The sequence below is a fragment of the Hydra vulgaris genome, chromosome 04 (genome assembly GCF_038396675.1).
Source record: "Hydra vulgaris chromosome 04, alternate assembly HydraT2T_AEP".
Classification (NCBI taxonomy): Eukaryota; Metazoa; Cnidaria; class Hydrozoa; order Anthoathecata; family Hydridae; genus Hydra; species Hydra vulgaris.
The window spans coordinates 43,437,221-43,464,079 of record NC_088923.1 but is presented as its reverse complement, the minus strand read 5'-3'; the positions used below and the strand labels follow the sequence as shown (position 1 = coordinate 43,464,079).

General features: G+C 25.9%; 1 protein-coding gene across 1 annotated transcript in view; it reads left to right on the top strand.

Annotated features, from left to right (window-relative positions):
* The first annotated feature begins 10,831 nt into the window (after positions 1-10,831).
* Positions 10,832-26,859, top strand: part of LOC100213268 (Golgi-specific brefeldin A-resistance guanine nucleotide exchange factor 1) — a 76,710-nt gene continuing 60,682 nt past the window's right edge. The window contains exons 1-3 of the mRNA XM_065796411.1: positions 10,832-11,242; positions 20,298-20,364; positions 25,291-25,422. Coding sequence (XP_065652483.1) covers positions 11,141-11,242; positions 20,298-20,364; positions 25,291-25,422 — 301 coding nt within the window. The 5' untranslated portion in view covers positions 10,832-11,140. The remainder of the gene's footprint in view (positions 11,243-20,297; positions 20,365-25,290; positions 25,423-26,859) is intronic.

Here is a 26,859-nt window from a genome sequence, read left to right as displayed (position 1 = left end):
TTTCCGCGATACCTAGGAATGATACCTCGTGGTAAATCATTATTTTTTTAAAAATAATAATGATTTATCTAAAGTAACTTTATTTTTACAAAGTAATATAAAAATTTGCACATAGAAAATCATAAATATATATATATATATATATATATATATATATATATATATATATATATATATATATATATATATATATATATATATATGTATATATATATATATATACAAATATATATATATATATATATATATATTTATATATATAGATATAGAGTGAGAGAGAGAGTGAGAGAGAGAGTGAGAGAGTGAGAGAGAGAGTGAGGGAGAGAGAGAGAGAGAGAGAGAGAGAGAGAGAGAGAGAGAGAGAGAGAACATATATTATAATATCTATATAATAACTACTAAGCTAATGAATACAGAAAGTAACTATCTGATGTTGTCGGCTAACACCATTTCACTACAACTTTGAGTATCTAAAACAGCGAAAAAAATATTTAAGTTATACATAAAGGTTTAGATAGCGGCCAAATAATAATTTAAAAATGGTTTAATAAAGATATATTGAAATAACTTATTTATAACGACGTTCCTTGTTAAATAAAGACAACGTTTAAACTTCAAATTAGATATGATTCATTACTAATTTGATTCCTATCTAATTTATATTATGAATATGATATGAAATACTATGTGAAACCTTTATTTTCTTTCTCCATTTTATTTCTAAATGAAATATAAAATCCAAGTCTTATTTTAATATTTACTAAAAATCGTTTTTATAAAACAATTTCTTTTAAATTTACAATTTTTTTAATTATATTTTTACTATAAAATATCTAGGTTTATAATATCAATTTATGACATAAGTCAAATATTGCTAATATGAATGCTATATATATATATATATATATATATATATATATATATATATATATATATATATATATATATATATATATATATATATATATATATATATATATATATATATATATATATATATATATGTTGAACGTCGTAATAGCATAAAATAAGTAATTATTTTTAAAAAACATCGTGTTATTTTTAAAAATAATATATATATATATATATATATATATATATATATATATATATATATATATATATATATATATATATATATATATATATATATATAAATACTCAATGGACCCCTCTGTCTCCCGCGCGAACATCACGGAAAATGTAAATTAGGTAACAAAAGTGCATCAAGAAATAGGGTGACTGCTACATAATATTTTTCAACAAAGTTTGGTAGATGCATAGATAAATTAATAACTTAAACAAAAAAATTGGATAGAAAAAAAAAGACTATATCCTGGACATAAATTTCACCACAGAAGTATGACCAAAATTTTGACATCAATAAACTCGTTAATATATCAAGTGAGTATAATTAAATTCAAATCGAACTAATGCTTTCTAAAAATAATCTATGTTGATAACGAATACTAAAAATTTATTCCACAAAACCTTCCTCAAGCACGCTATCTTTGAACAAACTACGAAAAACGTGGCACAAATTTTTTGCATAAAATTCGGTTCCGTAAAACGCAATAGTCACGTACCTAATATAAAAACATCTTTAAATGATTTAAATATTTATCTCTAATCCACCATTTTTATATGAAATATGCAATGTAAAGACTTTACATTGCATATTTCTGTTTGATAAAAAAGACAATTTTCAGTAATAAAATACTTTTTTATGATAGAATTTTCAATTTATTGGTGGTAAAAGTCGTAGTTTGGGACCCCCTCTAGGGGCCCACTCACGCCCTACGGCTAGATGCTACAATAAAATTGTAGCCCACTCTTACATCTATCTTTTTCTAATTTTTGTAAAATTATACATATTTTCATAGCATAAAATCTTTTAATGTTTTTACTTTTATTACATTAATACTTTTATTAAAAGTTTTTAAAGAACTTTCCAACACACAAATCTATGTGAAATATTAAATTTTATTTTAATTTTGAATTATTGGTACATTTGCGTAGACAAACTTTAATATCTAAATTTCAACGTTAATTCAACGTTAATTTTCAACGTTTTTAATTAACGTTGAACTAACCTTTAAATAACGTTGAAATTTAGATCGTTATTTTTCAACCATATATCAACCATTTCATAACGTTGAAGTAATGTTGAAATAAAGTTATGTGCTTGCTAGGATTCTTTTTGCAAATAGCATTCAAGCTTTCTATACCCACTCAAATATTAATACTATTTTTATCACAGTAAATCAGGGGCTTAAAGAGTTAAGCGATTGGTTGAAGGTCAACAAATTTTCATTGAACATCAAAAAAAGCAAATACATTCTTTTTGCAAAACCATCAAAGTCAGACACATTACCATTAAAACTTCCAGATATTTTAGTTAACAGAACAAAATTAAAAAGAGCATTTTCTGTGAAGTTTCTATGAGTAATATTAGATGAGCATATTGGCTCGAAGGAGCACATCAAATTATTAGAAATCTAACAGCATTGGGATTATGCATAAAACCAAGTATATTTTAAATAAAGTATGTCTAAAAACTTTATACTTTGCATTTGTTCATAGTTAAATTAGCTACTGCAATGTTGCTTGGATAAGTACTTACCAATCAAAACTAGCTTTAGTCTATAAAAAAAATAAGCAAGCATGCCGCATATTCACAAATGGATATGTTATAACTAAACAAATAATGAAAGAACTGAGAGTTCTTTATAAACAAAACATCTATAGCAACCTTCAGTTTATGTTCAAATTAAAAAATAATTTGCTCCCAAAAATATTTCATAATTATTTTCAACTTATTGATCATAAATACGAAACAAAACATTCTCTACAGAACTATTATATATTCCGAAAATGTCTTTGAGACAATCCAAATTCTCAATTCATAGAAGAGGACCACAATTTTGGAACTCATTTCTCACAAATGGATGGTTAAGCGCCAAACCAGCCTATACAACAAAGTTAGTTTATATTAAAAAATGATTTATGTAATATTTCTTTGCAAACACCAAAATACTATAATTAAAATTTTTAAATGCACTGAACGGCGATTACTTTTAATTTTTTCGGTTTAGTGGCTTTTGTTAAAAACTTTTACTTTGCGTCAAATTATTTCCTTTCAACGTATGCGTTGTGATGGCTGATTTGGCGCTAAGTCATCCAAATGATGTTAAAGTAACTGTTGTTAAACAGTTACTTCAACATCATTTGGAACAATTACTGAACAATATTTGAACAATATTTTGTTTTTAAAACTTTTACACGTCTGTAAAAGATTAACAATTACTGAACAATTACTGAACAATATTTTGTTTTTAAAACTTTTACACGTCTCAAAATTTTTTTTTATTTACACAATAGCTAGAAATGTTTATGGTTATACTTATAAAAATGCATTTATTTGTATTTATATCTATAAAGATACATTTACTTGGCTATTTTAATCATACGAGTTTTTATATTTATATATATTTATATTTAAGTGCTACAAATATCTTATAATTTGTGTTTATTTTATATTTTACTGATATTGATTGTAAAATATAACTGAAATTAGTGGGGCAAGATGATTAGATCATCGTCTTCTGCTTGCTTCAGTCAATTTTTTACGTTAAGAATTTTGTAAAAAAAATAATTATAATGACGAAAAAAGATTATACTGTGAACTTCCGACATCTCGAACTTCCAAGAGACCTAGAAAATAGTTTAGTTAATGTTCGAGTTATCGGGACATTCTATTACACGAACTTTTACCGTTAAGTAAAAACAATTTGAGTTATCAAAAGTTTTGATCTAAAAGGTAAAAATAAAACATTTAAATTAAAAAATGTTCTAATGTCGCTCTGCCTTAGTTTTGAAGAAACGTCTCTATCGAATATAAAAGAGACTGCATTGAGCTTTTGTTGCAAATCTTCACCCGTAAGACTGAAGGGCATATAGTCATATAACGCTAATTTTTGGGCAAACTGGATCGATTGCATCATTATCATCATTATCTTCCTCGTCATTAGCATCATGTTCATTCGCTGCATTTTTAACTTCTTCTATCAACTGTTTATCTGTAACTTCTTCTATCAACTGTTTATATATCAACTGCTAGAAACCATTGTAAAAAGTTTTTGTCTAACGCCAAAGCCCGCTATTTTCAGGTCATAAAATCTCGTATTTTATCGCAAAAATTAGGCCCTCGTGACTTCTAGAGAATCTTTAATAGTATCAATAATAAGGGCAAATCTATAATTCCACTTCTTTTGTTTGGTTCAGACTTTGTCCCCTCACCTAAAGACAAAGCTAAATTGTTTGCTAAGAACTTTTCATCAATATCATCTCTTAATTCCACTAGTTGCGTTCTACCTTATATAGCCGTCAAACAGGTTGATCCATTGCTTGACACTCGAATCACTCCAGCTTCTGTATCTAAAGTGATTTCCTGTTTAAACTCTTCTACAGCTTGTGGCCCGGACAATATTCCTGTTATAGTCTTGCAGAAATGTTCTCCGGAGCTATCGTTCATACTTTCAAAACTATTCAACAAGTGCTTATCAGAGTCTTGTTTTCCAGCCTGCTGGAACGCGGCATCTGTTATCCTTATTTTCAAAAATTCTGGAGAGCAATCCGATTCGTCTAACTACCGTCCCATTAGTCTTCTTCCTATCATAAGCAAGGTTTTTGAATCTTTAAATAACAAACACTTTTCTTGAATCTAATAATTTACTTTCTGATCATCAATATGGATTTTGATCTTCTCGTTCTACAGCTGATTTGCTGACAGTAATAAACTATAGGTTTTACCGTGCATTAGATAAAGATGGAGAGGTTAAGGCCATCGCTTTTGACATTTCAAAAGCTTTTGATAAAGTTTGGCGTGCTGGTCTTCTCTATAAGCTTTCATCTTACGGTGTATCTGGTAACGTCTTTGAGATTATTGAATCCTTCCTTTCCAATCGTAGTATAAAATCGTCTGTCCTCGATGGACAGCATTCTTCTTCTTATTCTGTAACTTCAGGGGTTCCTCAAGGTTCAATCCTTGGCCCTATACTCTTTTTAATTTACATTAACGATCTTCCAGATATTCTGACATCTAAGGTGGCATTGTTTGCTGATGATACTACCATTTATTCTTGTCATGATAAGAAGCCAACACTCGCTGATTGCTTGGAGGGGGCATTTGAGCTTGAAAAGGATTTTACTTCTGCTACAACATAGGGCTCTTAGTGGTTGGTGAACTTTAATTCAGATAAAACCCAATTAATTTCAGCCAATCGTTATCGCAATAATTTAAATCTTCCTATATTTATCAAGCATTTTAATTGCATCTAAAATCGAAAAAACAGGAAGATCTTTTCTTTTATTGATAACTACGACCAGCCTTTGCAATGCCAAAGATCTGTAATAAACTTTCTAAGAGTGTATAACTCCCTGATCCATTGGTTGGAGTTAAAATGTGGTATTCGGTGGTAAAAAAATGAGCTAAATAGAATTTAGATGATCAACCGTCGGGTGTGCTGAGTAGTTATTTATTATGAACGCTACTTTCTTCTTTTCTTTTATCCATTTATCCATAACTTTGTATCCATTTCTCGTATCTACTCTGCAAACAGTACGCTATCCATCCAGCTTTTATTGTAATTTCTGTATCTGCAAGGTAAGTGCTTAATTCCTTTGAAGCAGTAAGGTGATTTTGATTTTCCAATTACAAACATATGAATTTTATCACCCGCTGCACTTGCTGTGACCATTCTTGTAAATGATTTAGTGTGCTTTTTTCTTATACACATCTCAGATCGAAGATTTAGTGACTTATTAGGTTGCATACAAAAAAACAATCCAAATTCATCTGCATTATAAATTTCATCAAGTTTATACTTGAATAAAGTTGTAGAGAGAGTTGTTTTCTTCTATGGCGTGGTGTACAAGAGTTACCTTCTCCACATACCGTCTTGAAAGAAACATTATACCTGTTTTTCCAACGTTGATACTGCCACGTTTCTACTCCTTACATTTAAAAGCCATTTAAAAACAAAATTATCTAAATTTGAAAATGTTCCTTCTTTAATCCTCATACGTTTTGACTTGTTCCCTTGCGTCTTCATAAGTTCGAAATTTTTTTCTTTATTTTTGATCCATGTTGACAGCGTATATGTGTTCATTTTTCTCTTCGTGACAGTAGTCATAATAAAATATAAACACAACAAATTTTATTATAATATTGCATCGCACGTTAGTATAACTTATAAACTTAATCAAACTATTACCATCGTTAATATTGCAATGCAAGAGCTTCATAGCCGTTTTTTTCATATTTTTGTTCTAAAGCTCGAGTTATCAGAAAAATATTAGCCATTGGAACAGATAAAATGGTTCAACTTAGCGAATGTTCGAGTTAACGGGTGTTAGATTTATCGAGTTGTTTTATGTGAAAGTATTAGTGAGGGTTCAAGGGGAACTCAAAAGTAGTTCGAGCTACTGGAAGTTCGAGTTATCCGGGGTTCGAGATATCGGGATTTCACTGTATCTGTCAATCGATCTATCCATATTTATTAAAGGTTTACAATATTGGCTTATGTTAGTCAATATTATAAACGTTTAATCAATGTTTTATAACTTTATAAATTAAAAAATTTGAAATAAAGATCCCAAATCCTCCCTCAATTTATGATCAATAACTGGTCGCTAACAGCATTTAAACTAGAAAGATCACGCCTCATTCCTTAGCAACGTCGAAAACTGGCACTGAACCTCGAGTTCTTGATTTTGAGTCAGAACTCTACCATTGCGCCTGCGCTGCTGATGGTTTTTTTTTTTTAATGGAAATTTTTTGTCGGTTGTTTTTTTAAGAAAAAAAACATAACCGACATAAAAAATTATTTAATAACCTTAAAATAAATAATGAAATAATGGAATAAACATAAAAATGACATAAAAATTTCAATTAAAAAACCATAAAATAAACGAACGACATAAAAAATTCCATAAGGAAATAGACGCCATTTAAAAACTTTTATTAATTATTATGCGTTTAAAAAGGAATTTATAAAAGAGGTGGGTAGAAGTTTGCATAATAAGAATTTTTTAGTAAATATAATGTTTATTTATTTTTTAGTAAACATGTTTATTTAAAATGTTTTTTCCTATATGTACATCCCGCGTTCAAACATTTTTTTAAACTCTTATTTTTTCTTTATCTTCATTTTTCTTATGACCAATTTTGTTTAATTTTATTTAAAAGAAAAAAATTCAAAATGGATGCGATTTTTTATGATTCGTTATAAAGAATTACAAGTTTTTATTTTTCTATTTTTTTTTATTTTCTATTTTTTACAACCCAAAACATACGAGAAAACAACAGATAAGTTGTACAAATAAAAAAAACAATTGACATCTGTTTGCATCTTAAGTAGATTTAAATAGAATTTGTTTATATAATTTTTAAAATATACTTATTATTACAAAAATATACGTCACTAATCACATAAAGAACTCTCCATAAAGTATGACGTGGTCAAGAGCAAAAGGTAAAACGCAGAGATTTGTGACAATTTGTGATAGAGGGAAGGGAAGGGTTCAGTTATTCACGATGTTACGCTTCAAAAACTTTAAAAAGTTATAAAAATTTATACAAATAAGAAATATATGGATAAATATGAAGTTGTTGATAACATTCTGATCAATGTCAAATTGTTGCTAAAAAATAGTTAACTAAGCTTTTGAAGAGACTCAAGGGTGGATCCATATGGGAAGGGCGATTGCCCCCTTCCACTTAGATTTTTTAAAAAGAAATATTGTATATCTATAAATTTAACATAGCATGTTTTTTTTAAATTAAGATAGTTAATTAGGCCTAAGAGGTAGGCTGTTAAAAAAATTATAACTATAAAACTTTAATAGAGTTGTAACATGCAAATTTTAAATCAGACAACAGGGCATCAAAAGGCTACGTCATTTCATAGTTACATAAATTAAGACCCTTTAAGACAGATATTTAAACCCATGTTCTGTATGAGGTGTGATTGTGTTATCGAAATAGGCTATATGAGTACCAATAAACATAACAATTGCTTTATCAACAATTATGCAGGTGATGGATAATGTTGTATGCCAAATGGAATGACAATAAAGGTTTTTTTGAGTAAAATTTACAGAAAATTTGATTAGAAGAACATTAAAAAAACTTATTGTTTTGCTATTTAAAATTTTAAAAATATGAAATAATTTTTGAGAAAAAATATTCTAACAATATAATGTTTTGATTCCGTTCTACTGCAGAAATTTTTCATTTGATTTATGGTTATAAAACTAATACATTTAATGATTTATTATACACTCTTACACAGAACATTTGTGACGTAATTTTGACTCTTTTTGCACGAGAAAAAAACCTATTAGGTTATTATGCAAAGACGATTGACAAATTTTACTATTAACGGTTATCCTTTAAAAGATCAAATAGAAAAAATACTTAAAGTACTTGAATTAGCTTTAAAAATAACAGTCAATCGTAAATAAAAATGTCTTTACGTTATGACGTATAGTATCTATTCTTTTTTTTTTCTTCATCAAATTCAAAATCAGCGTTTCATTCTATATATTTTGAGGCCCAGATTGACGATTGTCAGTTATACTTGTTTAAATATAATAGCAATAATATAATTTTAATTAGTTTTAATATAATATAGGCCATGGGTTAACACATGTAAAATAGCATTTTATATATAGTATTCGGACCCAACAAAAATGTAAGATTCTGAAAAAACGCCGACAAAATTATTTTTTGATAATAATTTGCGCTTGACTTAAAACTATTTTAAACTCGCAATAAAAGTTGCTACTTATATTCAGGGCCACCGAGAGAAATAAGAGCACCAATCAGGAGGCCCAACATAGACTGCATGATAAAGTTGAGATTTAACGTTTAAAAGCTTAATTTTGTTTCATACTTTACTAAATTTTATCTTATTTTAACTTCATTTTACTTTATTTTTAAACTTATTTAATTTTGACATAATTTAATATTTAAATTATAGCTTTGGAATAAAATACCCACAACTACACAAGGTTTCATAACTTTAATGACATCATAGTTTTCATAAAGTGTTTTCTTATCAAAATTTACTAATCCAAGTGTTAATAATAACAAAAGTGATGATAGTTTTCCTATAAACAATAATGGAATGAAGTATACTTGAAGTATTACTTTAAACTAAACTGTAATTTTTTTTGTGGTTGTTATTTTTATTTAGCATTTAAATTTGTTTATAACTATAAATTAAATCTTTGAAAAGTAGTAGTTTAAGTGGATAAAATGGCTGACTTCGGAACAAAAAAGCAAGAAAAAAAGCAGAAAAACGCTAAATGCTACCCCACAGTGCTCTGTAATAAGGCTTCTTGGACTTTTTGGTGTACTTTAATATCATAATAATAATAATAAAAGAAACTTATAGAAACATACTATAGCTCAAATCTTCATAAACTTTGACCGATAAATTGAAACACTTGCAAAGAAATGTGTATTTTGATCGATTGTATAACATTTTTATTTTTATTTATTTATATAATTATATTATAATATTTTACAGACTTTACTTGTTTTTCTTAACTGAGAGTTGAGAATAAAAATAACAACAAAAGTTGTTAAGAGCTGAGAACAGTTTTTAAGAGCTGAAAAAGTTATAACAAAATTAAGCAAAGAGGATTTTATATATTTATTTAATAAAAAGTTACTAAAACCGTTTCACCCACTTACAACAGTTATGATAATCAAGGCTTATACAAGTTTGCGTTGTAATAATTAAGGCTTACACAAGTTTCTGTAATTAGTTTGCATTTACGCAATTTTTACTTTTACTATTTATATAAATAATATCACGCATACAAAAGTCAATGATTTTTTTTATATGTGTGATGTATAAGTAAGAAAGGTTAAAACTGCCGCAGGTTGAAGGGGTTTAAAACTTGCCTAAAAATTGTTGAGTACTATTTGAATTGTCCCTTATTTATAACGTTTAGATTTTAGAATTTATACGCTTTTATAAATGACTGAAACAGTAGAAATTTACTGTTTTTCACGTTTCAAACCACGATAAAACGGTAAATATCAGTAAATATCCGCAACGCGAACTTTAGCAACAACAAAAATAAATTAATCATAATTCACATAACAATAATGAAATAACAATAATTTATCATTTGCATCTTACAAGTAATGATTGAAAGTTTAATGGAACAACGAGATTAATTATATGAATAATGTAGCCCATAAAAACTGTTTGATTATCCATAATGCACCTTACCTAAATCCGTCACTTCTTTGCGTGTATGTATTTGCCAATAAGAAAACAATTTACAATCTTAATTTATAAAAAAAATATTTACATAACTGGGGTTAAAAGAAGACAAACTTAGGCTTACAGCCAAGCCCCAAAAGTCACTGCATACAGTTAGTACAACCTGAATCTTTAGCATAAACGTTTGTTTGCAGTTATAAGCAGAAGTTGCACATAGATAGGGGTAAACGCAGTGGAGCATACATGCATTGACTGATATAGGAATTGGCACAGTGAAGTATAAATACATTTATTAAGAGTTCTGGTTTGGACAGGCACTCTTTGAATTAAAAAAGGAAACATTGATTAAAAATTTATTTAAATAGGGGTTAAGAATTAATACAATTTACATAATTTACGTAGAAAAATAATTTTTTTATTCAACAAAATTGAATGAAATTTCATGCTTTTGGAATTATTTGATTTTAATGTGGAATTCATGTCTGGAAAATGATCTGCGTTACAAAACTGAGCGTTAACGTCGATTTAAAATTGGAATCGGAACCGGTAACGGAACAATATTTACGGCTTTTTATTAAGTAATCCGGCTTTAATTTATAAATTCAAACAGAGCGGAAAAATAAAGTTGATCTATTTGACCCGGTATAACTTTTTTTCCGGATAAAATTTCTTGTACTTCCCGACCTCAAGAACAAATGTTATGTATATTTAAATATAAACGTCTCATAAAATATGGCTGCAAAAATGAAATTTTTAAAATGGATAAAAACAATGGAAACTTATAATTTAGACATGCATTATTACTAAATGAATATTCATTCTAAATATTTAATAAAATGTTGCCAAAAAATGCTATTTATATAATACAAGGAGAACTTAATCATGTCGTTGCTGCACTGAGGCGAAGTAATCGATGGAGTGGAGCTCACTTTCACCAGGTTAGAACTAACGTAACTGCCGTATGAGATATTTAAGGTTTGATGCATTTATTGAAACGGCTAAACTAATAATTTTTTTTTGAATTAAAATAAAGTTGTTCTGGTCTCAAACCACCGGGCCATATAGACTATATGGCTATATATATATATATATATATATATATATATATATATATATATATATATATATATATATATATATATATATATATATATATATATATATATATATATATATATATATATATATATATATATATATATATATATATATATATATATATATAATATATATATATATATATATATATATATATATATATATATATATATATATATATATATATATATATATATATATATATATATATATATATATATATATATATATATATATATATATATATATATATATATATATATATATATATATATATATATATATATATATATATATATATATATATATATATATATATATATATATATATATATATATATATATATATATATATATATATATATATATATATATATATATATATATATATATTATATATATATATATATATATATATATATATATATATATATATATATATATATATATAATATATATATATATATATATATATATATATATATATATATATATATATATATATATATATATATATATATATATATATATATATATATATATATATATATATATATATATATATATATATATATATATATATATATATATATATATATATATATATATATATATATATATATATATATATATATATATATATATATATATATATATATATATATATATATATATATATATATATATATATATATATATATATATATATATATATATATATATATATATATATATATATGGCTTATGAAAAACAAACGATAAACTGAGTTTCGTATATATATATATATATATATATATATATATATATATATATATATATATATATATATATATATATATATATATATATATATATATATATACGAAACTCAGTTTATCGTTTGTTTTTCATAAGCCATTATATGGCACTGTACTAAAGTGCCATAATTACTTATAAAAAATTAATAATACTTTAGTTTTTAATGTGATACTATTAAACTTCCTAATATTGTTAATGCATATGTTACACAAAAGTTTTAGATATTGTTACATTTTTGTTACATGACTTCAATATCATTCTCTTTTGTATTTCTAGCCCATTAGGCCATGCTTCAGATATCATTTATGTTGAAAATGTTGTATATGTTTTAAAATGTTGGTTAATCAACTTAATCTCACTTAGTGGATATTCTTTTATATTCAATAAGTTTGTCTCTTAGAAATATATAAATAATATAATTTTAAAATAACATATGTTTTAAGGCAGTAGCTATAAAGTTTTTTAGACGTATTTCTAACAAAAAAATTTAAAGATACATCCAAACTTTCAAATGTGGCAGTTTAAATAATTTTTTATGTGTTTATATGTTTTATTTTGAAGTGTATTTACTTTGACTTGACTATTATTGTTGTTTATTGATAATTATATGAGAGAATATCTTTTAATAATTATAACAGAGTGCCTGGCCTAACCTAAATATGAATCTTAGTTGATTCATATTTAACTCAGTCAATGTATGCACACTTCAGTATTCAGTCATATCATTTGATATATGTGCCTATTCAATTAGATTTAAATAATCATAATAACTAGCTGGGAAAAAAACCTTCAAGTTGAGGTAGGAATTGAACCGGAAATTCAATTTTTATCTCATATTGAATAGCATATAACTATTATAAAATAAATTTATTTAACTTTTTTTGTTAAAGATACATCTAGACATACACGTAGCCACTGTGAACTTATAAAAAGAAACAGCTTATGAAAATTTTTTTTTGTTTTAAGCATACAAAGCTATTTAAAGGTGAGTTTCCACTCATTCGTTTTATTATGGGAAAGGGAAAAGGATGGGGAAAAACAGTAATTTGTACAGGACGGTTAGGATTTATTTATTTCCACTTATATGTATCACTTTAACTTTTGTTTTTAAATAATGATAGTTAAATAATAAAAATGGTGGCGTTATCGATTCTTTGCAGGAAAACTTTATATTTGTTATTACTGTATTATTTAAAAATCAAAAGAAGGCAAAAGTATAAAAAAAGTATGTGGGTCAGAAAAATATTTAGAGAAAGAAAAACAAAAGGAGCATTCAGTTTATTTATAACAGATATGCAGCTTTTTGATCACGAATACATTTTTTAAGTTTTTTAGAATGACACCTACAAAGTATGAACATTTGTTAAACTTAATTGCACCAGCGATTACAAAATCTTCTCTCAGACGTGAAACAATTGGAGCTAGTGAAAGATTAATGGTCACTTTGAGATTTTTTTGGAGGCACTTCACAAATAGATATAGCTGGTATGTTTCGAATAAGTCCGACTTCCGTAGGAAGAATAATAAACGAAACCTGTATTGCTATATGGACTATTTTGCTGGCTAAAGAATATATTAGCTATCCAAAAAGTGAAGATGAATGGAAAGCTATAGCAAACGAGTTTGAGAAGAAATGGAACTTCTCCAATTGCATAGGGGCTATTGATGGGAAACATATTGTTATGCAAGCCCCTTCAAGATCAGAGTCATTCTACTTTAATTACAAAAAATCTCAATTGTTTTGATGGCTATTTGCAATGCAAACTATGAATTCACACTTAATGACATTAGTGATACTGGTAGAAACAGTGATGGTGGTGTATTCAAAAATAGTAAAATAGTAATTGCTTTTGAATCAAACTTATTGCATATGCCAGAACCTAAAAAGCCAAATAGTTCAAATATAAAACTGCCTTACGTTCTTATTGGAGATGAGGCATTTCCTCTCAAAAACTATTTAATGAAACCATATCTTAAGGAAATATTGTCTTTAAAAGAAAGAATATATCATTATAGATTGTCACATGCTCGTAGAATAAAAGAAAATACTTTTGGGATTCTGGCAGCAAGATGCAGAATTTTTTGCAAACTAATTATTGCAAACGAAAAAACTGTAATTAATGTTACTAAAGCTGCAACTGCTCTGCATAACTACCTTATGCATAGTCGTCAGTTTGAACCTTTAAATCAGTATTGCCCTTTAGGATTAAGGGATTGCGAAACATCTTCTGGCTTGTTAGCTGGAGAATGGTGAAGCAATGTTTCAGATTGTCAAGGGATAACAAATTTACAAAAATAATTAGGCTCAAATAATTATTCTTGTGATGCAAAAGCAGTAAGAGAATTATTTCGAGACTTCTTTACTTCTCCTCAAGGACAGGTTCCATGGTAATATGATATGGTTTCTTGTACTCAAAATACATTTGATCAAGGATAAACTTGTCTTTCCTTTTTATATAATGCACACACACACACACATACATATATATATATATATATATACATAGAGTATATATATATGCATATATATATATATTTATATATATATATATATACATAGATATATGTATACATAGATATATATATACATAGATATATGTATACATAGATATATGTATACATAGATATATGTATGCATAGATATATGTATACATAGATATATGTATGCATAGATATATGTATACATAGATATATGTATACATATAAATATATATATATATATATATATATATATATATATATATATGTATATATGTATATATGTATATATATATATGTATATACATATACATATATATATATATATATATATATATATATATATATATATATATATATATATATATATATATATGTATGTATTTATATATATATATGCATTCATATGTAATTTGAGCTAGTGTATTCTACAAATAGAGTGCTCGATGTTCTTAAAGAACAAAGCAACAATAAATTAGTAAAAACACTTATCTAAATTTCTTCTACAGTCTGTTTCACCTTCACATGAACCTGGTGAAGGTGAAACAGACTGTATATATATATATATATATATATATATATATATATATATATATATATATATATATATATATATATATATATATATATATATATATATATATATATATATATATATATATATGTATATGAATATATAAGCAATATATGTTAAATCGCAATATATGTTAAATGTATAAGCTTTTCCATTTTAAAATATACTTTACATGACACATTTATATAAATTAGAACTTATAAGCTTATAAGCTATGTCATATATAAATATACATATATATATATATATATATATATATATATATATATATATATATATATATATATATATATATATATGTATGTGTATATATATATATATATATATATATATATATATATATATATATATATATATATATATATATATACAGGGCTTGTGATGAAGAAAATCGTCAAGCATGTTATATCGCGCTCGTAAAAATAGAATATGTTTTTATCGAGGGTGATTATGTGCGCTCGAGATAACGTCGGTGAGCGCGATCAGGAAAATTGCTGAAGGCGATGCTCATAAGCTTTTTATTTTTTATATTTTTTTTTATTTGTTACATAATTCTTTCGCCAAAAAATGTTTGAATTAGTATCACACTCATGAAACTACTTCAACGAAATAGATTTTTATACTTCCAAACTTCTTGTATATTGTCAGACCGCGATTTTATTTTTAACTATTTATGTTATAAAAAAATAATATCAAACAAAAACGCAACTTCTTATTGATTTAGTATGGAAGTATAATTTAGTGACTTAGTTTTGCTTCGTTGTAAATAATAGTTAATAAAAAACCTATACTATGAACAAAAACTAATTTTAAAAATTACTCTATTATTATTTTGATATAAGTATTTTAAAATGTTACGCTGTAAACTTAATTAACGGTTAATGGTTTTTATATTTCTTGATATTTTTTATTCAAATTAATTATTTAATTTTTTTCTAAAATTTCTTTTTTAAATTACGTTTTTTTTTATCTTAAAAAAATAACACAAGAATAATTTGAAATAATAATAAATAAGAATAATAACTTTCCATTTAATAAATGTTGACATCATTACTTTGCTTCATTTTCGAATGTCCTTGATTGCGAACATTCTAAACAACAGAATCGTTTTAAATTTGAGTTAAATAATAGTTAATAAAAAACCTATACTATGAACAAAAACTAATTTTAAAAATTACTCTATTATTAATATTTATTTTTATTATAAACCATGTGTGGAATATTACAAACAATAAATCAAATAAATCTTACTTGATATTTTCACCAGTTGATCTCCACCAGCTCCAGACATGGTAGCCTTCTTTTGGCAGTTTAAGCATCTATGAAAATTTTCTCTTAGCTTTGTCCATGTTGAAGTCAGAATTTTTTCTGATAAAAAAAAAAAAAAAATATATATATATATATATATATATATACATATATATATATATATATATATATATATATATATATATATATATATATATATATATATATATATATATATATATATATATATATATATATGTATATATATAATATGTTATCTTATCACAAGATAAAAAAAAGTATTGTTATTTGTATCGTTATGATATGTTATGAATGTGTTTCAATTATTTAGTGTTATATTAGTTTTAGTTGTTTTGTTATTATTTCCTAATTTTGTCTTTTGGCTGTTTCTCTTTTGTCAGTGTATTTTAAATATTTATGTAAATGCTTGATAATATAAAATGAACAATTATTATTTTGGTTCTATAATAAATTGTCATTGATTGCGTTTTTTATTGTTATAAACATAGATGTAGTTTTGTTTTACATATTGTTGTTAAAATTTACTTGAAAAAATAAATAGCTACCTTCTACATTTAATAAAGCATATATTTGCCTCCATGCTTCAACTTTTAAAGGTGTTTCTTTATATGAGCAAGTTGTAGTATCCCATAGACACGGAAACCTTCTCACTTCTTCTATCCAATGAGCTCCCAAGCTCTTGCTTGTAGAATAACTTTGTATTCTTGAAAAATTGACGTTTAAATCGGTCATTATTAAATTGAAATTTCAATAATCAATGTCGGGAATTGGATAGGTCACTCGAAAGTTTAATATGATAACATATTATTCGGATATTTATACAATTTAAAAAGCAGTAAAACTGACATAAAATTGTAATTGTAGGTAAATAAATGTTGTAATGGTTTCCATTTGGCATCATAGTAAGCAATTAAAAATTTATGCATAAATAACTTTGATATAATTACAAACATAATTATAGAAAAATAAATGTTTATGGCAAAATCACAAAAGTAATGTTTATGACAAAATTACAAAAACGGAAAAATTCTTTGAAACTTGTCTACTTTTTTTGTTTTTAATTCTCGAAGATTATAGCAATGCGATTGGCTGCTAGTTTTCATGTTTGCTTTTTCACGGGAAAACGTTGATTTCAAATCAACTTTTTCCCAAGACAGACATGATGGGAAAAACTAAGCTTCGGGAAAACTAAATTACAAACTGCCATGCTCATCTGATTAATTTTCCCATACCTTTCCCTTTCCCGTAGTAAAACGGATTAGTGGAAACTGACCTTAACATTTTTTGTCAATGATTCAATAAAAATTTGAAAACACAATAATTAGATAGAGGTAAATAATATCTTTTAAATGTTGCCAAAAATATAACTGTTTGATGTGTAACATAAAATTTATGGAGTTTTATACAATTAAAAATGATGGCAAATATTTGTTATAACTTTTGAAAAAAGTAATAACATTTATATTTAATTTTTACATTTATTAAATATATTTTTTTATGCGGTTAATTACCTGATATATTCTTTAAACATCTCAGGTAGGTAACTCCCCCCCTACCTTTGTAAGATCATTATGGGACAACACTGTCGCCATGTAACTGGATAGTAAATAAATTACAAATAAAATGATATCAAAAATAAATGATCCAAAAAAAATTAATTTTTTTTCAGATCATCTATTTATTTGGTAATAGTTATGGAGAAGCCTTGAGAAGTTATGAGAGCCGCCAATAAGCTAAGGAGGCTTATTGGTGATAACCAATAAGCTGAGGAGGCTTATTGGCAATAACCAATAAGTTGAGGAGGCTTATTGGTGGCTCTCATTTCGACAAACTTCATTTAGAATAGCATATTTCCAAAAAGAGAATGTAAATAATACTAAATATATTGTAGTTTATGATATTTCAAATTTTTTTTCAGATTTTAGATATTTTAAAAATACACAACTTTGTAAACTGACTTTATTTCAGATATCTCAGCAGAAATCTGTACTACGAATAAACTTAGCTACTGTTAAGAAGAGCTGAATTTTTTCTCTTTCTAAATTAAGTGAATATGGTACTATCTGCTATTACACAATTAGACCTTTTGTTAAACTTAACTCTTTATGCCACACAACTGGCACACAGGGTTGTTAGTCCTTGACCTTGACCATGCCTTATGGCCAAAAACTAAGGCTTTTTGTGTTTTATGTCACAATTTAAATTGTTATTTTTGACTAGCCATTTTAAAATAACAATGACATGATTTGTTAACAGGAATTTAATAGATCCATATATTAAGCCACATTTGCTTTAACGTTTTTTATAAGTTTAAAACATTTCAAAATTTAAAAAAGATTTAAACACGTGAATTTTTTGTTAATTTTAAAGGTTTTTTTGAATTAAAATAGTTTTTATTGTATTTAATTTATAATTTATTAAAAAACTTTTTTTAAATTTGTTTATACTGTTTATATTTAACTTATCTAAATCTGTTCAAAAAAGTTGTTAGTAATGTATTTTTAATAGAGTTTTTTCTTATAATTTAATTTATAAAATCTAAATTTGAAGCAATACTTTAATTATCTTTCTTTGATAGTTTGGTCACTGAACTATAAAAGATATGCTCAAGAACAACACCAGAAACCTTTGACATCTAAAAATAGTTACACCTCCAATTTAAAAGGTCTTTACCAAAAAACAAAGCCTTTTTGCAAGTTATATATCATGTTACACAAACAAATCTTTAACAAATAAATCACTAGAGTTTAATAAAAAAGAGTTTTTGTTAAAAAAAACAACTGTACACAATGAAACAATTTTCAAAAATTAAAAATATATATTTGACAAGTATTTCTATGTCCCTGCAACGTCAACTCCTATCAAGCATATCTTTTGTCAGAGTAGATTGATAATGCACCCTTGTAGAGCTCTTTTATCTGATTCATTGCTTGAAACTTTGATGTTTTTTAAATGTAACAAAGACTTATAGGCTATATAGCGATAGTTAATTCTTTTGACATATAGTTAATGTTTACAACTAATTTTAACATGTTTTTTAATAAGAAATGTTAATATTAGTTGTTAGCATTAAGCACAAACATACTTAAAAATAAAGAATTGAAAGTTTTATTTTTTTAATTAATGTATTTTTGTTTTTGGCTTTCATATTATCTCCAAATATATTTTCTTATGTAATTTTACAACATGTGGTTTCTTGTCACAGCACTTGCTACCTGCAGTTTTGATAACAATTGGCCTTAACATAAGGCTATAATTTAAGTATTTGGCTCTAAAAATGTTTGTGTAGGCCTTGGCCTTGAAACTCTTGGCCTTGAAACTTTTGGCCTTGGTCTTACCCTTGAGATGTTTAGGCTTGGTCTTGCTATTTTTGGCCTTGTTAACAACTCTGTTGAAAACTCATAAATATCTGCTTTTTTAATATTTTTCTTTTTTAATCCTTTTCTTGTATTAAAGAAATACATGATAATAAATTTGTTTATAGTGCAACATAATTTTTATTGTAAGTGAAGCAATGAAGTAATAGAAGAAAACAATAAAATAAAAATAATGATTGAAAAAATAAGTAGCCTAAAACGTCCACTTATTATCAAAGAATTTATTGCCCACTGACCTTGATCTATAAGTTATGCTATTTTCCATATCTTCAGTTTATTTTTATAGGTGTTTAACTTGAGTTATTTTTGTATTATGTAAGTAAATAAAATAAATCATTTCTATATATTTTGTATAGTTCTATAAATTTATATTTTAGGAAGATGAGCAGGACCCTTTGATTAATAGTTTTATTCAGCTTAAAGAAACTTTACAAGAAACCAAAGGTAATTAACCAAAATAAGCAAAAGTATTTGTAAATGTGCATAAGTTTCAAAAACCAACAGAAAAAGTTTCAAATTTTTTCATTCAAAAAATAATGCGTACAACCCTCTAGGATAAACAACTTTAAAAACGTTTGCAAAAAGTTTTTTTTTTACTATTGCATTTTTGTTTTAGTCAAAAAATAACAACTTAAGTTATTAAAATCATTTTGTGTAAAGCAATTTTTATCATAATATTATAATTATAATTTAATATATATTTAAAATTGTATATATTTTATTTTATTTCAATAATAACAGAAATTTTATATAACAGTTTTTAGTTTACAAATGCTTCTAGTAAGTGAGTCAAAATATCATAATTTTTTAATAAATATATAGGACTGTCAACTAGGGGAGACATTCATTAATTTTAACAAGTTTGGTTTGATATTTTGAGATTAAGTCATTTTTTTCAAGTTTGTTCTTGTTACATGAGTCTTGTCCACCAATTTTTTAGATTAACTTTGAATCACCTTTTATATAAAACCCTGGAAAGGCATCTTATGTCATGATACCTTTCCAGGGTTTTGTGATAAAAAAGCATGTCTGGATTTTGTGATAAGAGGTCTAAATGAATTAAATGTTTTATTCTTTATTTTATCTTTTTTTAATTAGATCTTATAATCATATAATAAGGTTTTATAATCCGTCTTATAATCATTTTTGACTACCTACACAAGTACATTTCATACAAATCTGTGTAAGTGCAAGTATTGAAAGTCTGTAGTTAAGTAATTATGAATTGGCATAAGTGTTTTGTTGAAATTCTGTAGTTAAAGTGTGAGTTGGCATAAGTATTTTGTAAGAGTGTGCAAACACTGAGATAAATGCAAATTTTTATAAGTGCTAAATAATTGCATAAAGTTGCAAACTACTTTAAGTTCACGAAAAGACTTAGTAATCTTAGTGCAAAGCATTTGAAAAATCTTAATAGCAAGTATGCCTTAGTAGGAACTGCTATTAGTGGGCTAAAGTAATTTGCAAACTAGCATAAGTGTAAATTTGCATATATTGATGTAAGTGTGCCCAGTAAGTTTTATCTCTCTTTTCAAACATAAGTTTTATCTCTTTTGTCAAACATAAGTTTTATCCCTCTTCTCAAACATAACTTTTATCCTTCTTTTTAAACATAAGTTTTATCCTTTTTTTCAAGCATAAAATTTATCTCTTTTTTCATAATAATCTTTTTCAAAAAAAGTTTTATATGGTATAAGTAAATAGAGCCAATTAAGGACAAAATGACCAAAAAATAAAAAAGATTTGTAATTGAAAAATGCTATTTGGTAATAAGAGTGTAAATATTGTCAACACCACAAAAGTACACCCATATCAAAGTGTAATAGGGAAAAGAATAATGGACTGTTCTGTTTTGTTTGATGCTGTAAGCATTTTAAGCAGTCTAACCTGTTGTCATACAACTTAAGCAATAATCAAAAACAAAAGCCAAAGAACTTTTACATCAAATTTATTTCACAGCAAATTTAAACTGTTGAATTAGGAATTAGGTCAACTCTTATCCTGCAATTCTCAAGGGATGTAGGCTTCATTCTTTGCAGTCTCTTCTCATATGGTAGATGTTTTATCTCTAGTATGGTCTCTGTCAGGCATCTTTTTCTATAATTACAATGTGATTTTTTAGGTAAAGAGACCAAACCTGGACTGCAAACTCTAGGTGTGAGCAATTGTTTAATGCATGGTTCAATGTTTTCTATATATCTAGTTTGCAGCAATGTAAAATTTTTTTGAAATGGGTAAGCATTTGGTTCGGAGTTGAAACTCCTGTTTCAACTTGAGTTTCTGACCTTTAAGCCATTGGAAACATGATCCCAATGATCTTGTTCAAATATAAATTCATCTAGTGTATGAAGAGTTTTATCTCACTCATGTGATTGTGTATGAGTGTGTTGACTTGTTATTGATATGTCCAACATACATTACTCTACATTTATCAATGTTAAAAGAGATCATCCAGTAGTGTTACCAGTCAACAGTTTTATCTATGTCAGCTTGAAGGAGAGTGGCATCTTGTAGGGACTTGATGACTCTGATAACTGTTATCAGCATAAAGTTTAGTACCATGTACTATGGTGTTTGGAAAATCATTAATATAATTATAAGTTTAATATAAATTAACATAAATTATAAAGAAAGTAGTGGATCAAAATCTCAGCCTTGTGGCACACTGCAAGTCACTGGGACTCACTCAGATGTTAATCCGTCTAATAATCATTTTTGAATCTATTTTAGCAGAGTGTCACTAATGCTATAAGATTTAAAGACAGTTTACAAAACAAGTGTCTATGTGAGACTTAATTGAATGCTTTGGCAAAGTCTGTGTAAATCACATTGGTTGGGAAACTTAGGTGCTGGCTTTGTGATAGTATGTCACATGCTTCAAAAAGATTTGTGACACATTCTTGTTTGGGAATGATTCATGTTGAGCTTTGGTTGTTAGATTTTGTGTTACAGGGAGATAAGATGAGATCTAGATAGAGATCTTATTTTAAATTAAAACAATTTTTTTTACAAGCATTAACTTTTTTAAATCTACTGCAATTTAATAAATCATTGCAACACAAGTTAAATAAAAAAGTTGATTAATATGTTTAAATTTTAAGAGAGACACTGTAGTAAATTTAAAAGTATAATATAAACTATATTACATCATATATATATATATATATATATATATATATATATATATATATATATATATATATATATATATATATATATATATATATATATATATATATATATATATATATATATATATACAGTGGGTGCTCATATTATTAGAAACACGACCAAACTTTAAAAACTTTGTGAATAAAGTTCAAAATTAACAAAACATTTTAACAAAATAATTTTTTTTATTTTATAAATAGTATGTATGTACCTTTTACTTTAATCTGGGAGTTTGGCAACATTGCATTTCATCTCATTATGAAGTTATAGGGTTTTTCCCGAATTTTGACAATTTTGGCAGTTATACCTGTGTTGTTGTCGCGTGAAGTGCTGTTTGTGTATTGCTCTCTTTTTAAAGTTTTCAAAGATTTTTTTATTGTTTTGTTATTGAGTTCTATTTATGTGTCTATTTTTTACAGTTAAACATGATTAAATCAATATTTTTACATATAATTTGACTTCTATAACGGTTTACTAGAATCACGTGTTTTGTTCAATATGGGAAAGGCAAAAGACGTTTCACCCTCAAAAAAAAAAAGAGAAGTTGAAGCATTATTGAAGAATACTTCTTATTCTCAAAGGTGTATAGCATCAATGACAAAGGTTTCAGTGGCAACAGTCAAACCGAATAAAAAAAAATCTGGACAAAAATGCTGATTATACTCCTCAACGAACAAGACATTGTGGTAGAAAATGGCTAACAACGCCAAGAGATGATAGAAAAATAAGATATTTGCCTATAAAATAGGAATAAGCCTAGGCGAATACTAACCACTTTAATACAAGATGCTGGAATACCAGTATCTCCAATGACAGTTCATCGCCGACTTAAAGAACAAGGATTTAGATGTTGTCGACCTGCTAAAAAGCCTAAGCTCACTCTAGCAATGCAACAAAAACGCCTTGCTTGGGCTAAAAGTCATCGGCATTTGACCGTCGATGACTGGAAAAATGTAAGTACTTCATTTATAATTGTACACATTCCATTTAGAGATTTGCCTACATTAAAACTTTGACTTATAAGTTTTTTTGATGTTATTTAGGTATGTTTCTCGGATGAATCGACAATCCAGATATTGATGAACAAATCACAGTTTGTGCGTAGACGAGCTGGAGAAAAATTCCACAAAGACTGCATCTTAGAACGTGTAAAGCATCCTCTAAGTATAATGGTATGGTCTGTCATTAGTGGACATGGAACAGGGCGCTTATATATCGTTGAGGGAACTATGCGCCAGGACCAATACATAAAAGTTCTTGACACAAGATTGGTACCACAGTTGAAGGAATGGTTCCCAAAGAACCAAAAATTTACATTTATGCATGATTCTGCCCCATGCCATAAAGCAAAGAAGGTTACAGAGTACCTAAAAGCAAAGAAAATTCCAGTGCTACCATGGCCTGGAAACTCACCAGATTTAAACCCTATTGAAAATCTGTGGGAGATCATGAAAAGGGAAATTGCTTCTGAAATGATCACCAACAAAATACAATTAATTGAAAAGATGATCAAAGTCTGGCACAATAACATAGATATTCAAAATAATGCAATAAAATGCATAGAAAGTATGCCAAGACGTGTAGAAGCGGTAATAAGTGCCAAGGGAGGGATAACAAAATACTAAAATAAATCACCAATATGTAATCTTTTGCTTGTACAATAGTGGAATTATTAAAAAAAATATATAAATAAGTATGTTTTTGGTAATAAATATAGACCGCAACACTCAAAAGTTACAAAAAAATAGTCTGCAACCTTTTTATTTCTATAATAAATAACCTTTAACACATAATTTTCAAAAAAAAGACAGTGTTTCTAATAATATGAGCACCCACTGTGTATATATATATATATATATATATATATATATATATATATATATATATATATATATATATATATATATATATATATATATATATATATATATATATATATATATATATATATATATATATATATATATATATATATGTATATATATATATATATATATATATATATTGCATTATATAGATTCGATTCTATAAACTGTTATAGTAAAATGAAATTATATATAATTAAATATTGTTTATTTTTAAATATATTAAAAATGATTTACAATATTTTTCATTTCTACTTTGTATGAACAACAGTTTTAAAAAAAAAATTGATTTTTTTTTGTTTACTTTTGTATTTTAATTTTTTTTTTTGTTTAGATATAAACAGTTTAGATACAAATGTTTTTCTTGGTCCATTTCTTGATGTTATTCGTTCAGAAGACACTACAGGACCAATAACTGGAGTAGCGCTTTCATCAGTTAACAAATTCTTATCATATGGATTACTTGGTACTAATTTTTCTATTAAAATTATTTTAAATTTTTGTTTAGTATAGAGTAAGACTGCAATTATAAAACCAAGTTTGACTTTTTAAACTTTTAGTGTTCAATGCATCTTTATATGCTTAAGGTTTACTTTGATTTTAAAGTTGCTTATATAATTAATTATTTTATTAAAATTTTTTTGGTATAGGGATAGGGTGAACAATAACTCACGCTCTAGTCATCTTAAACAAATGATGAAACAATGTTTAGTCTATGACTAAACAAGTCAATATAGATCCGCTGGTTCATTAAAGGCAACCATGGCTAAAATTATCGCACCATACAAAAACAATAAAATAAAATAAGTAGATAACAAAATAAAAAGAAAAATGATCAAAAATGATAGTACGGGCAATATAAAAAGAAAAAATAGGCTAATAAATGTGCTACTATTTATGGTCTAAACTCTAGATAATAAACTGAAAACTGATAATCACCTGTGTGAGATAAAAGTATGTAAATGTCGTTAATGTAACAAATTCATAATATAAAGCTCACAAAGCCCTATAATATGTGGGTGTAAGAGGTAAAAAAAATTTTGACTTGTTTTTTGGAAGAAAAAAAAAAAGAAATAACATAAAGTACATTAAGATTTTTTAATAACTCGTTGAAAATTTTCGTAATTAAGTTGATTTATTTACATATTTAATCAAAGAAAACAAAGCAAGTAATAAGTTGAAAAAAAATATTAATGAACGAGACAATAAATAAAAGATAAACTTGAAAAAAATAAGAAGATAATAAAATAAAATAATAAAATAATGAATAAAATAAATAAATAAAAGATGAACTTGAAAAAAGTATGCTATAAATATAACAAATATATCTTTATATATTTGTTATTTTTATAAATTATTAAATCTAAACTTTTTTCGTGTTCATATATTAGCTCCTGTGCATACTACCATAAGTGTAATGCTTTTAATTTTTTATTTTTAGGTTTAGCTTTTTATTTTATAAAAGATAAACCTGAAAAAATTTATTTTTCAAGTTTATCTTTTATACAATATGTGTTTTATTTTATGCGCGCCTCCTGCAAAGGCTTGTGCCTGGTTATTATTGTTATTATTTGTTTTTGCTTACTGTATTTACCTTAAGACTGAGGAAGTCACCACCTTTTTTTTAAACTAATACTATTTTTTTAGTTGATAAGGCTTTTAAAACATTGTTTCAAACCTCTCTTGGAAACATGTCCGAAAAAAAGTAGATTATTATTAATTATAGCTACTTGTAGATATTATTATAAATGCAAAAAATATACATCATATTTTCAATACGATGTATTCAAAAAATTCATCACAATTTCAATAAGTTTACTGTAGTGAGGTCTGCTTTAAAGATTCTACTAAAGTACAATATTTACAATAAATGTATAAGTTTATCAAACTAGAAATTAATGTA